General features: G+C 45.4%; 1 protein-coding gene across 1 annotated transcript in view; it reads left to right on the top strand.

Moving 5' to 3' along the window:
- The first annotated feature begins 3,322 nt into the window (after nucleotides 1-3,322).
- Nucleotides 3,323-14,528, top strand: part of PTPN9 (protein tyrosine phosphatase non-receptor type 9) — a 50,282-nt gene continuing 39,076 nt past the window's right edge. Inside the window, exon 1 of the mRNA XM_048867035.2 lies at nucleotides 3,323-4,224. Within this exon, the coding sequence (XP_048722992.1) occupies nucleotides 4,192-4,224 (33 nt within the window). The 5' untranslated portion in view covers nucleotides 3,323-4,191. The remainder of the gene's footprint in view (nucleotides 4,225-14,528) is intronic.

Here is a 14,528-nt window from a genome sequence, read left to right as displayed (position 1 = left end):
CAGAAATCTGAATCTAAGGCTAAGCATCCCTGGCTGCTTGCTTTGGGAAGGGGAAAGCTGCAGCTCCGGTTACTATCTTATATGCTGTCCTTCACAGAGCTTTCCAAGGTCCTCCAGCAAAGAGGGGAGTCACCAGTATAAAATACAGTAGGAAGAAAAAAGCCTTTTCTCTGATAGAAGGGGGAAACTGAAACTGTATGTTGTAAAGGATCCCTTGCTGATAGTGCTGCATAGTTCTGCTTTAAAAATATTAGCAGACTCCAGGAGTAAATCTTTACGTTACAATTAATGCTGAAAATGAAAGGGTGTGTTTGAGGAGAAGGTGTTAAACAAAAGTCCCTGGCTGCAAAGCATACTGTTTCCATAAACTCATAGCTGTTGGGTGAGATGCTGGTAAGAGAGTGCTCTCCACTCTGTTCCAGGTGGAACAAGCAGCTGCCTCCGCTCCTTGTATCTGTATGTGGCAAAGTAAGTTACTGCCAGGTGCAACAGGAACCTGCTGAGGCAGCGACAAGGAGATAGCTGGGCAAGTGGGGAGAGCTTGTGAGGATGTAATGCCAAAGCCCAGTATAGCAGAACTAGCCAAAGCGTGGCCTGTGGGTTTCTAGAGGTGTGCTCATCTTTAGTGTGGAAAGGCGGCCTACAATCAAGCCCCAGCTCAGAGCTCTGTAAGCCTGCAGGATCTTCAGCCTCCACAGGCCTCGCTTCCGTGGAAAAGATGGAGATAGCTGCCCTGTGCTCCATTTTCCTGCAAGTTAAATACCAACCCTCCGGCTGCAGGCAAGTTGCCAGTGCAGCCCTTGTCAGCGGAACAAAATGTCCACCCCTGCCACAGCCACTGAGGCCAGTTGGGGTATAGCTTTCTGAGCAAGCCCTGTTGCAGTACCCAGACGTGCCCCCCAGAGGCAGTGTGCAGCGATTAGCATGAAAACTGCTCTGAATCAAAGCTTTGAAGACATTTTTTAAAAGCCCTTTAGCACTAGCTGTCCCACTCCCCACTAGCAGCAGCTACTGTTCAGCTATATAAGCAGAACTATCTGCCCAGACTTTTAAGTGCCTGTCGCTGAGGTGGAGGTAGATCTAGTTAATGGATTCGGGGAAGTGGTGACCACACTCCCTTTCCTTGAAAATGGGACCTGTAATTTGTGACATGGTGAAAGGGTACGGAAAAAAATGGCGACCGCTGATTTAGTTCATTACTGGTCTTGTTCCCCTACAAGGGAATCGATCATCTATCTATCATTCTAGATATGAATATTGTGCATATCAGTGTGGTAACTTACACAGTGTAAGTGAACTGGAGAGGAGGATTTTTCTTCTCTCCATCAACCCCTAAGCCAGTGAGAAATTTAGTAGGTAAATATTTATTTTTATTTCATATATAATAATAGTGACCACCCCCCATCAGAACATGCTACAAGGAGGAGGTGTAGCTGATCTCTTTGACCACTGCTTGTTGTGGATCCTGATATGTCAGGTAATTGACAAAGTGTGTCACTCTGACCCCAAAGGGCAAGTGCCAGAGAGGTCAGTGTAATATACAGCACAAAAATCACCATTAAGGGCCATTGGTGGGCAAGGCATTATACACTTAGAAGACCAGGCCCCTGCTCTGAGAAGATGAACATCTATGAGAGATATTATTTACTTGTACTACTGTAGCTCCCAGGAGCCCTAGTCATGAACTTGAACTCTGCTGCACTAGTGCTGTGGTCCCTGCCCCTAAAGAGTTTACAATGTAAGTAAAGACAATGGATTGTGGTAGACAGGAAAGGGGAAGAGATACATGTAAACAATGGGAAAGAACGAAAGCTAAGCTCTTGTAATCACAATACTTTTTAAGGACAACATAGTCTGTCTATCTGCATTGTCTCTATAATGGCCAGATGCAAGAGTGGGAGTAGATAAGAGTGGACTAGGGGAAGCTCTCTGACATCTGGTGAGGGGTGATCCTCAGGGATGTGGCGTGACACAGACCTTGGAGTCTGGGCCATGTCAGATCTTGGATTGCAGAGACTGCAATAGTCCACCCTAATCACATCTCTTTGTGAATGTATTGGACTGCTCAAGCAAGGAGTTCGAAAAAAGAAGCAAGTACATTCTGGAAGAGACTTTGGACATGAGGAAAACAGAAGGGGAGATTTACTTTAAAAACCGTAGTTAAATCCAGATTGGATTACAGGAAACAGCCACAAAGCAGGCATCTGAAGTTGAGATCAAATGAGCTAGCTCTTTAGGCCCAGCATGAATTTCCCCTGATCAGCAGTTCTTTCGTTTCTCATGACCTTCCACTCTTTCCTCCTCAAAAGGCACTTTTTCACATCTGTTCAGCTCCAGGGGAGGTAGGAAAGGAAGGTGGGAGCTCTAGTGTAGACAAGGTAGCAGCAATCACTGCCATTTTAACCACCATGTCATGTAGATTTGCTCTGGCTTAGCCAAAATGGTAGTTGAAACACGAGTGGCTACTGGACTGTTGTTTACCCCACGCTAGTGCTCCCAGGGCTGCTACCACAGATAGGGCTGCACTGGAAGGAATAAAAGTGGGAATTATTTGCAAGGAGGCCTTTTAACCCTACACCATTCACCTCCACACCCATGGGGTTTACTGGAAGAAAGCATCCATAATTGTAAAACATACTACATTTACCCACTCAGTCACACTGTCTTTTGTTCTCTTCATCTTGCTCATCACCCCAGCATCTGAGCACCTTTTGTAATTCCCTTCCACCTCCCTTTTTACTGCATGTTGTTTATCTGTGGCCCGATCCTGCCACTGAATCCCCTCAGGCAGATCTTTCCACCAGTGATCTGCAGGGGTGCAGGAGCCCCACCTACATTAACCTGATTGCTGGATCCAGGCCTTAGATTGCGTGGGCTAGTTCTTGCAAACAGCTGTGCCCATAGTGTGTCAGGCACTTTACAAACACATAAGAGAACAAAGGTCTTTTGGGGCAAGCATGTTGTTTTCTGATCTAGCTATAATGTGCTTGGTAGACTAGAGGTGATAGGGAAAGAATTTACACCTCAACTGGGTCACTTATAGGCAATGGGGGAGAGGTTGTTGAGCTAATAGACTGTTCACAGGTATGCAGAAGTTCTCTTGCAACAGAGTGACTTCTAATATCCTGTGTTGTATGAATCTCTCTCCCTCCCTTGCCTAGATTCCTCTTTCTGTTCTTTTTTTGCCCCCTCCCTGTATCTCCTTTGCCCCAATGGATAGCTTCCTGTTTCTCCTTCTTTTGGACGAATGCCTCTCTTCCTTCCCCCTCCCCTTTCTGCTATGCAGATCTCTCTGCCTTCCTCCTTCCCTTAGATTCCCCTCCCTGGCTGTCCTCTGCCGCTGTTTGTGAATGAGACTCAGTTTCTGAATGGAGTTGCTGGGGGCTCTGGCTGGCTCATCAGGGGAAGCAGTATTGGCCATGAGAAGGGGAGGGGGACGGGTTGTCTTTGCTTCCTTCCTCCCTCTCTGCTGCTTTTGAGGAATAAGGACTGTGAGACAGACAAGCGAGAGATGGAGGCTGCAGGAAAGAGCTTCATTCTCTAAAAGGAAAATACAAATGAAGAGAGGGAATTGATGGTCTCCTGCTAACTATATTCAGGAAGCAACAGCAGGGGGATCTTGCAAAGGCAGAGAAGAAAAGCCCAGGCGGACTGAGCCGCAAGCAGATCTTGTGGGGGGAATGAAACTTCCAGAGCAGCTGGGTTTTTTACCCCCTTCTTGTGTCTGCAATTTTCTCTAACCTGCAAAAGCTTTTATGAAACCGAGGAAGAACTAAAAGAGCGTGACGTTTGCAAAGAAACCAAAAGAATCGTTGCAATTTAAAAGGGAACAAAAGTGAACTTTAATTTATTTTTTCTTGCAAGTTGCATCAGCTTTTCGGGGGAAGGGATCACTGCATTAACCTTTCTCCCTCCAAGTGTGTAGCTAATCTACAAGAGAGACTAATGGGTGCTCCCTGGGAGCTCAGGAGCAGCGTCCCCAGTTGAGCGGGGTGTTTGAGGGGCCCCTGGCTGGGAGGGAGGCCAGCTGCCCTCCCCGGGGTGTTGGCTGGGGGAAAGGGGGCCGGTTTGCTGCTTTTGAGTCAGACTGGTCGATGTTTGAAAGCCCTGGTTTAAAAACTCCAAAGAAGCAAGCAGCAGCCGCCGCCGCCTCCTCCTCAGCAGTTTGCAAGCAGGAGCTGCGGCAGCAGGATGGCCGCAGAGCTGAGCCCGGAGGAGGAGCAGGTAAAGCCGTACCCCCACACCGGGCGCCCCAAAGTAGGGCGGGCACGCGCACATCCGAACTGGGGGATGGGCCTTGTGGGAGCAGGCAAGTGGGGGCACATACTGCTCCCCATCCCCCCCCGTGTTTTCTCTCTGAGCTCTGTGGAGATGTGGGTGCCAGCGGGGGGCTGGTGCCTCGAGGGGCTGGATTAGTGCCCCCGGTGCCCCCCACGTTCGCAACATCCCCTTCATTCTCCCCTCTCCGCCTTGAACTGGGGGGCTCCCCAGCCCCTCCGATTGGGAAAGGGTCGGGGTAGGGGGGACCCCATAGTCTAGCCTCCCCCTCCCTTCTGGGGGGCTGGTTCCCTTCCGGCGGTCCCGGGGCTCTCTCCCCGAAGGGTGTTATCCCCTCCATGGGAAGCAATGGGGGGATTACCCCGATTTGGGGGCAGGGGCTCCAGGGTGCGCGGGGGCGGGGAGGAGGCGGCGCGGGGATGGTCTAGGGGAGCCGCGGCCTAGTCTCCGGCCTGGCGGCTGGGCCCCATGGGGACCCCAGCGCCCCCACCCCATGGGGCTCCACGCAGGGGGCGCCGCCCCGCCCCAGGACGAACAGCGCGGGGGGAGGAGTTGGGGGCCCCCTTGTTCCGGTGGCAGCCGCCGCCCGGGGGCCCGAAAGGCAAAAACAATCGGGACCATCCGCAATCGCCCGTAGCCCCCCAGGTGTGTAGGGGGACGATGGGGGGCCAGCCCTCCACCAGGGGCTGCTGTAGGAGGGCTGAACCCCCAGCCAGATGGGGGCCTCAGTGTCGGACCCGGCGGGGGGACAGGCCCGGGGTGTTTCTGGGGTTTCCAATCTGTGCCCCTTTCCACCTTTTATCCCCCCCCACCCCCGCAAAATCATCCCGGCCCTTTTTATTCTTTTGAGTGGGGGCGGGGACGTGAAACTGAAAATTGTGCAGAGAAGTTTCCCCCTCCCTTCTCCCTCCTTCTCCTTCCCGTAATGTTTTAGGGAGTGGGGCGGGCGAGAAAAGACTCAACTCTCCCCCAGGCCGTGTGTCCCCAGCTGCTCCAGGGGCTGCTACTCAGTAGAATCTGCCTCCTGTCCCTGTCAGCTCCCGAGAGATTCCGCAGGGCAGCTTGTGCTCAGGGAAGCTGGCATCTCTTCCTGGACTTGCCTCAGTGTGTGACCTTGGGAGGGAGTGGCTATGCCTTTCTGCCTCAGTTTCCCCGTCTGTAGAATGGGGCTGTCCACCTCGTCAGGTGTGCTGCGAGCCTTACTGGATATTTGTGCTGTGTTGCCCCCTCCCCCCCCCCAGCAAATATGCTGTGGCAGTGGTATGAGGGGATGACTGGGATTATTGCCTCAGCCATTTTAAACTGGGGCCACCCCCTTTTCCTGTTTTGCCCTCTTCAGTTCACTCTCTCCAAGGCTGGATTTAAGATTTTGTGCTTCCCACGCCCCATTCCTCCCTCTGACGTTTGTATCTTCCTGTCACTGGGTTGCATCACTGCAGGAGGATGTTGCATACTTATAAATATAGGGACTGTGCTGTGAATTTTATGGAGGGGGGGTGTTAACCTCATCTTGGTTATGGGGGGAAGGTGGGGAAAGCTGGTGAGTATGGGTCGTGCTGCTGATTCAAGCCAGCTCTGATTTTCCCATGCTCCTGTGCTCTTTAAAGATGAGAACTCTTATAGTCTGTATCTTTAACACTTCTATGTCCACAGCTTCTGCCTGCTGTGCCTGGCGCTCTCCCCTTCCCGTACCCAGCTGTCTTCGCCCCCCACTCTTCTCTGCTACTGTTGTAGGCTCACAGCAGCTCCTTTTTCTGCCCAAGCTTAGACCAGTGTCCTCTGAGCAGTCCAGAGTGGTCCTCAATCCAGCCAAGGAAATATCTCTATCTGGTATTCCTGGGAGCAGAGGAAGGGAAATGCAGCTTCCAGCACAGATCTGTAGATCAGATCTGCTTGGTTTGGAGCTGTAGAAAATCCAGGGCTCTGCCAGGTTCTGGTTTCAGTAAAAATAAAGCCCGGTGCCCTGCACTTGCAGTGAGCTCCAGGCAGGCAGGTAGACCCACTGTGCTGAGCCCCACTGAAGTCAAGGGCATGGGTCCTCATGGACATTCATTACAACATGAAGTCAGCCTCAGCAACTGGCTTCTGTATAAGATCAGAGTAAAACACGATAGCTAGGTTTTAAACAGTGGGGAAAGGGGGCCTGGATTTTTTTTTTTTTTAAAGATATACTTTGCTTTATATTTTAAAAGTGTCTTTGATAAATCAATCCTCAGAACACCCCTGTGAAGCAGGAATTGTAATCACCATTTTACAGCTTGGGAAACTGAGCCACAGAAGGTTTGAGTGACTTGGCTCAAGGCCGCAGGAATCAGTATAAGAGCTGGGACTAGAACTCCACAGTTCCTAGCTCCTAGGCATGTGCACTCAGCACAACGTTCTCTCTCCTTCTAGGTCACGTGAGAGATTTGTAGTGGTGAAATCTAAGTGAGGTTAATCAGATCCCATGCAGGTTGTTCCTGCAGGGGTCAGATAGGAATTAATTCCCCTTGTCACATCATTGCACAACTTGTCCGGGGCATTATTATTATTGGTCATCTTCTGAATCCTTAATTAGTGCCTCCTGTCTCAGACAGGGTGCCAGACTTGAAAGACCAGTGCTCCAATCTGATTTGGCAGATCTTTTGTTCATAGATTCATGATTCTAAGGCCAGAAGAGATCATCTAGTCTGAGCTTGTGTATAATACAGGCCAGAGAACTTCCCCAAAATAAATCCTAGAAGAGCATATATTTCAGAAAAAACATCCAATCTTAATTTAAAAATGGTCAGTGATGGAGAATCCACCCTGACCCTTGGTAAATTGTGCCAATGGTTAATTATCCTCACGTCTTACTCCTCCACTATCTCTGAGATCCTGGCTGGTTCATCACCTGTCTAAACTTCATATTCTCTTAAAATATCATGAACTGCTCTACAAATCAAGATGATTCTTGGGTTATTATTGGCAAAGAAACTGAAGTAGACATCGATCCTGTGTAAGTCAAGGCTCCACATTAAACTTGATGTAGATTTCTTTTTCTTAACATCAAACTCTACTGTTGCGGAGGAAGCCTGGTTTGCACTGAGAGTCACAGGTAAACTCCTTTATCCCAATCTCTCTGGTGTGACCAGATTTGCCCATTGCTTTGGGATACACTAATTTATTAGGGTTACTCTTCTGTGGAGGGGAGAGGTTCTGTAATTCTATCAATGTACTGCTCGTGTCACTTGTGTTCTCATACGGAGCTCTACTTCTCCCTGCTGCAAGTTCCCTCCCAGTGGAGCTATCTTGCAGGACCTGAGTTCCCCAGGGCTGGGTTCTTCCAGCCCCAGAATCGGATGGACGAACGCACACATTAACAGTGCGCGTCTGACGGGACCGGGTTAATCAGCACTCCCAAGCTGACCCCTTATATGTCCCTGGACTCAATAGGGTGGGTCGAGCAACACTTCCAAGCTGTCACCCTCCTATGCCATGGGCACTGCACTGGAATAGAGCATGCCTGAGCAGGTTGAGTCGAGCAGCACTTTCAATCTGCCACCCTCATATGTCCCAGGTTCAGCATGTCCCTATCCCCACTTTCACATTACAATGGTACTGGTAGTAACCCACTTAATGAGCAAACCCCACAGAATTTTCGGGTGCTGCAGGGATCTTTAGCTTAGGTAGGAGGAGCATTGCTGCAGAGCGAATGGGGAAGCCAAAAACATCCATGAAGGGGAGAGAGAGAGAAGCTATCAGCTTAACCATGAGTTATTTATTGCCAGGTAATAACCATACAAGGGGTGCCAAACAAACAAAACAGTTATAATATTAAATCTAACTTAAATTTGATGATAAAAGTCAGGTTTAGAAAACTGTAACTGATCACACATGTCAGGGTCAGAAGGCTATACCTAGGGAGAGAGGGTTGGGTTCTCACCACTCCTGAAGCTTGAATCGATCAGGGTTCCCAGGTGGTGGTGATAACTGAGGGTCCGGAGTGCTGGAGACAGGCAAAGCTCTCAGCATGATCAGTCAGAAGAAAATGAAGTCTGAATGGAACTGATGCAGATGTTGGATACAGGCATCAGAACGCTTACTTGAGCATGGGTAGGGGTTTTTGTAGGGAAAGAACAATGGTTCAAGGGAGAACGCGAGATTGTTTATGGATAAACTGATGGCTCAAGGGAGTATACCAAAGTTGTTTTGTTCAGGCTAGACAATGGGAGCTGATCATTCCTGGCTATGGGCGGTGTTCCTTGGAGGAAACTCACAATGCAATTAGGGAGCTTCACTATTTTGGATACCAATAAAGGATTTATTACTAGGATTGGTCTGATAACCACTGAGCTGGGTGTGTGCAGGCGTGGGTTCATTAACATCTGGAGCAGAGATCCCTGGTCATACAGTGCTTCCCTCCTTTTCTAATCCCAGAGTTTCATTTGGTTCTTTCCTTGGAATCTCTGTTCTCCATTCTGTATGCTAATGGGGATGCCTCCCTGTCCCATCTTTGCAAATGTGGCTAGGGGAGTTTCCTAATCCTGTCATCCTTGGGGAGTGGTTTAGGTGTGTCTTCCAACTGCCATTTCATTGTTTTTTGTAAGTCTGTCTTCTGATTGGCTTTGGTTCAAGCAGAGGCTGTGGGTGGGGGGAAGGTCTTTCACGAGTCAGACAGACTGGACACTGTGCCCTGGTTCCCCAAGAACACAGAGCTGATAGGTAACACGGGGGGGGGGGGGGGGGGAGACATCTGAAACCTTTGTTTACTAATGACAGGTTTCAGAGTAACAGCTGTGTTAGTCTGTATTTGCAAAAAGAAAAGGAGTACTTGTGGCACCTTAGAGACTACTAATGTTGCACTGAGGAAGCAGAAACAAATACAATACTCATGGCTCAAAAATCCAAGCAGAGGCCTTTAGCGGGAAAGAACTAATGGTTCTTCTGATGGGGGGGAGAGGAGGGAGAATTCTTCCAGTTTTGACCTTGATAGTTTGTCTAAAGATTTTTATGCTAAAAAATCCTGTATGCTTGTTTATTTTTAAGAGCCGGTTACACAACAGTCAAGGATGGTCTAGATAATACTTAGTCCTGCCATGCATGTAGGGGACTGGACTAGATGACCTTCCAAGGCCCCTTCCAGTCCTACGATTCTATGATTCTATAATTTCTGTGCAGTGATCTATGGATGCTGTTCAGGCTACAGTAGAAATGCTGGGTAGTGCTATCATTGAAACCCATTCTCTCCACCTGTCCTCATATAAATGGATATTACCATTTTGATTCCCCCAACCCCCCGGGATTTCAACCTTCAACCTCCCGTTAGTTTGGAAGGGTTCTAGTCTTCCATGTCACCTCAAGGAAGCAAGAGGAACTGTTTATATGACCAGTGCCAGCTTTTAGTTCTTTCCCAGTGTTGCTGCTATTACGGATGCACGAATCAGTGTGTGGGGACAAAATATTCTTTGCTCTTTCCTCTGAAAAAGAAATGGCCACTGTGGTCAAATAGGGGTGACATGGCACACTGGAAAACGAGGTAATTGCAAAGAATTGTTCAGTCAGTAAGGACTGGAGATCTCTGACATTGTACAGGACAATTACATTGTCCACTAATGTAATGTGGATGGATCAGAAGTGCTAAATCCATTATATCCTGATGTAATTTGTACAGAATAAAATGATCTCCCAACTTTTTGTTGAGAAGCTAGTGGGGTTTCTTGATGTCACTGGATACGCCATACCAGAAAATGGGTGGGCTGATGGGCCAGGGCTGCAACGTTCAATTGCACAAATGTCGGGCAGTGCAATGTTTTGAGAGTTATTGATACTTTTTTAATTCCACCCTCTTGCAACGAGGGACTTCTGACATAACCACATAAAAGGCATGCAGTGATTAAAAAATTCTGTGGACAGTTTCACTTAAAGCAATATTGTCAACTTAATAAGTCAGACTTCTTTCTGAAAATGTTACCTACTGCCAGAAGTAATGCTTAAGGCCCTGATCCTGCAAAGACTTAAGGACGTGCTTAAGTTTAAGTGTGTGTAAAATCCGAATTGAATTCAGTGGGACTACTCACAATGCTTAAAGTGAAGCATGTGAATAAATCTTTGCAAGATTGGGGCCCAAAATGATGCTGATTTAAAGAGTTTAGCAACAAGAATGATTTCCCACGCCCACCCCCTTTGTCATTTGTTTACTTTGTGAATTTGAGCACTTTGGTCCATAGTAAGTTTTTTATTGTTTCCCTTGTAGGGTCAGTTTCCCCGTTTGTTTATTTGGGTCTTTCACACAGCAACAGGAAAAGACAAACTCTTAGAAAGGGATTTTCTGGAGCATTCAGTGTTGTCCTAACTCTGCTTCCGGTGAAGGCACTGGGAGTTTTATCGCTTCAGAGTGGAGCGGTTAGACTAGCGCCGTGAGCCCACTGAAAATCCTACCCTTGGCTAATATTAAAACACAACTGCAACCGTGACAGTTGTCAGGAGAACTGAGGGCAGGTCAGGTGGATTGGGGAGACCTGAAATGACTTTACCTCCTATTTAGACATGATTAGATTTCAGGATAATGGTGTCCCTGTACAAATCCAGGTGAAGGGGCAGTTTCTACATAAAAGAACACAGCTGCAGGCATATCACCTTGTGCTATGAGCCTGCCATATCTCACCAGCTAAACAGGGTCAGCTTCGTTTAGTTAGCACTTGGGTGAGACATCTTAAGAAACATCCATGTGCTGTCTAAAGTGTTGTTGATTAAGGTAGTATTCTTCCCTCTGAGTCATTTCTGAACCAGTGATCTAGCTTGATACTACAGGGCGCTGCGCTTCTGGGCGCGTCACTTCCCAGACGAGAGTTAAAACCTGACAGCTTGTGGTCACTGGAAATCTTGGGGTACCTTTCACAAGAGTAGGGAAGTTAATTGTAGTGGTCTGGAGAAACTGACTAATTACATTCTGTTGACCTAAATAACTCCTGTAATTTCAGAAAAATGTATTTTTCACTTCCTGTTCTAATGTGCAGTCATAAGCATACCATTGAAGAGTTGCTGTATTTCACTCCAGAAGTGTACAATTCACTCTATTTACATGGATTTTTTTGAGGAACAGTGTAGGGAAAAATTATTTCTCTTCTGTCATACTGTTTGACTATCACGCGAGTCTCTGATTTATGGCCCTGTAACATAAGACCCTACTGCAATGCGTAAAAAAGGGGTACAGTTACAAGTACTACTTACACTTCAATTTTGGATTCCCTGATTCTTGTGCCATTAAAATGTCAACACAAGTATGTTTTGGATTTTATCTTCTGCTGAAAAGAGAATGCTTTGGAATGCTCTTTCCACGCATGTCTGCAAAGCCCTTACCCTCTTCTTATTCAGATTTTGTCCCCCAAACTTTGCATCTGCTCTGATGTATACAAGAAATTAGTCGGCTAATTTGAAGTGCAGCTGGGAGTAGATTAGTCATGGCAGGGTCAGGGGAAGAAGGGAGGGAAGATGAGCTTGCAATATGTGTGAGTGCTGGTCATTACAGAGACCTCTCTGCCTATCCTGTTGCTCCAGCCATTAATTCTGTCTCTCTTAGATATATGGACCCTCATCACCATAATATGGGAGTGCCTCACAATCTTTAATGTAATCCTTGTGAGGTGGGAAATGGAGGCACAAAGAGACTAAGTGACATTCCCATGGTCACACAAGAAGTCTGTAGCAGAGCAGGGAATTGAATACAGATCTTCCGTGGCCCAGGATAGAATCCTGACCACTGGAACGTCTTTCCTCTCTTTGTTTAACTCTCGGATTATCTATTTGCTGAGGCAGGGACTCTGTCTAGATTAAAATCAATTTTTTTAAAATAAAAACATATTTTTAGGATCTAAATTAAATACATATTTTTCTTACAAAATGAACATATTTAAAATTTATGACAACCCATATTAAGCCCTAAATTTACTTTAAGTTATTTTAATAGATTATACTAACAAAATTCAAGCAGTCCATGTTTGCTGCCAGTATTTTAAAGAAAATCAAACCACTGAACTGGTGGAAATCATTGGCCAAGCACCTGGAACCAGAGTTTGCTAAAAGGCTAAACCAGCTTTTGACATCAGTAGCCTCTTCTGTAGGTGCAGAGAGAATATTTTCTTCTTTTAGGTTTATTCAGCTATTTCCATTCAATGACTAGTTCATTCAAACTTGAGACAGCAATTGGGAGCTGATAAAGTAAGAAAGCATGTTTTCTTCTAATCTGTAAATAAAAATGAGGTGTAAGAGGATGAGATCTACTAGTTCTAAAATCTTGAAGGACATGGTGGCCTGAAACAGTATGTTCAATTCACTAACTACAGGTTAATGAATACTTCCTTTGTTTAATAAACCAGCTACTTTTAAATGCAAAACATCTTTTGATAAATTTATATTTTCTGTTGTAGTCCAGCATAATTGAGATAATTGTCTTTAACTAATAAAAAATCAATTTAAAAATGCTGGTTTTGTGCATTTTGAGTTGAATTCAAATTTCCATCCAAATACACAAATCACAAGTACAAAAGTTAATAATCTAGTAAATGAGAAATGCATCAGTCACTGTTGTCTAATGTAATAAAAATGTAAAAATTAAGAATCTGAATAAATGTAAGTGAAACTATTAAACTGCTTAAATAAACACATAGAGATATTTTGTATCTTCCTGGTTATCAAAAAGAAGCACCAAATGTAGTGTAAAGACTGTATTTAGTTGCAAATCAACATGTTTTAATGTTTACCAACCAATGCAAATGAACTGTTCTTTAGGAAAATAATTAAAAAGTACAAATGCAAAACAAGATTAAAATCAGTTTTAAATCAAGGATTCCTGTGCTTGCTGATTTTAAATTACCCATTTTAATAATCATTTAATCCCTTTGATTTAAATCAGTCCACCCCAGTCTGTATAGCACCTACCACATGTTGGGAGTTACCACCACATGAATAGCATGTCAGTAATTATTACACTTTTAAAAAAATCCCATCTGTTTCTATTGACTGCTTGAGGCTCAAACATTCTAAATGGATTATTGTGTTTTAAATGGTAGTGTAGCAGAATTATAATAGAAGACTCCATATGCATGATAGAGATCGCTTGCTCCAGGTGAGTGATAGAGAATGATAATGAAATAGCACATCTCTCCAGGTTAGATGAAGTTCATAATATATTTAAAATTATGGTTTTATTATTTTTGATTTTAATATTACTGTAACCCAGGTGCTAGTTTAGATCAATGGTTAGGACATCTGAGGTTTGTAATACTTGGGAGTAAAGGTCTGAATTGCAAAACATGAAACATTTTATGTCTTTAAATAAAAGGTGAACATGTTTTCTTCAAACTCCCCCCCCCCCCACCCCCAAAAAAAAAAAAGTTCTTGCCTTTAGGATAAGCCCTAAAAAGTATGTGTTTTGGAAAGTTATGAGACCGTGAAAGTGAAGCCTTAAGGGCAAACAGGCTGCATAATCCCTAACTATAAATAAATGCAAATATACACGTGCTAATGCTATGCAAAGGTTGCAAATTTACAGCGAAAAAGTCAGGACATACAAAAGCTAAAGTCCTTGTAGCCGTGTTTCCTCATCTGTCTTTGAAAATGGACCAAATTTTCAAAAGATGGCCTTCACCATTTGCATCCACACATAATTACTGGTAAAGTTTTAGGCCTGCAATTATTTGTGACCACGATTTCTGTCACTTGGACATCTGAGTACCAGTGCTTAGGTGTCTACAGCCCCAACCTGCAAATGATTGTGTATGGGAGACTCTAGCAAGATCCAGGCCTATAGGACTTAAAACTGTACCCAGAAAATTACATTCACAAAAAGGGGAGGCCCAGTTAGGGCTTGGTTGCATATCCAGCCTTCTCTGTATTAAAGTATTAAATTAACAGCCTCCCTTGTAATCCAGATTTCCTCAAGTACAACATTGGTGAATTAACTTTACCCTTACAACTGCATTTCCTGACTGATATAAGCACCTACCTAAAGCAATGATAGGAATTTTGCATTTAATTCCCTTGTTTAAAAATAGCCGTAGCGCTATGGAATTATGCAAAATAGAACTGCACAACTCCATAAATTCCAGCAGCCTGTTTGTCATTGTCTGCATGGGAAAGTTATACCAATAGAAAGTGAGGCATGAATTTAAAGCGCTGTAGTAATATCTGCATAATTCCCCAGATACATGCTCTTGTGGCATAAGAGTGGCTATTGCCAGTTTATCTTATGTCACTTTGGCAGCAGTTTAAACTAACCCCCCCCCCCCCCC

The sequence above is a fragment of the Caretta caretta genome, chromosome 10, assembly GCF_965140235.1.
Source record: "Caretta caretta isolate rCarCar2 chromosome 10, rCarCar1.hap1, whole genome shotgun sequence".
Lineage (NCBI taxonomy): Eukaryota > Metazoa > Chordata > Testudines > Cheloniidae > Caretta > Caretta caretta.
This window is presented reverse-complemented; position numbering and strand designations above follow the sequence as displayed.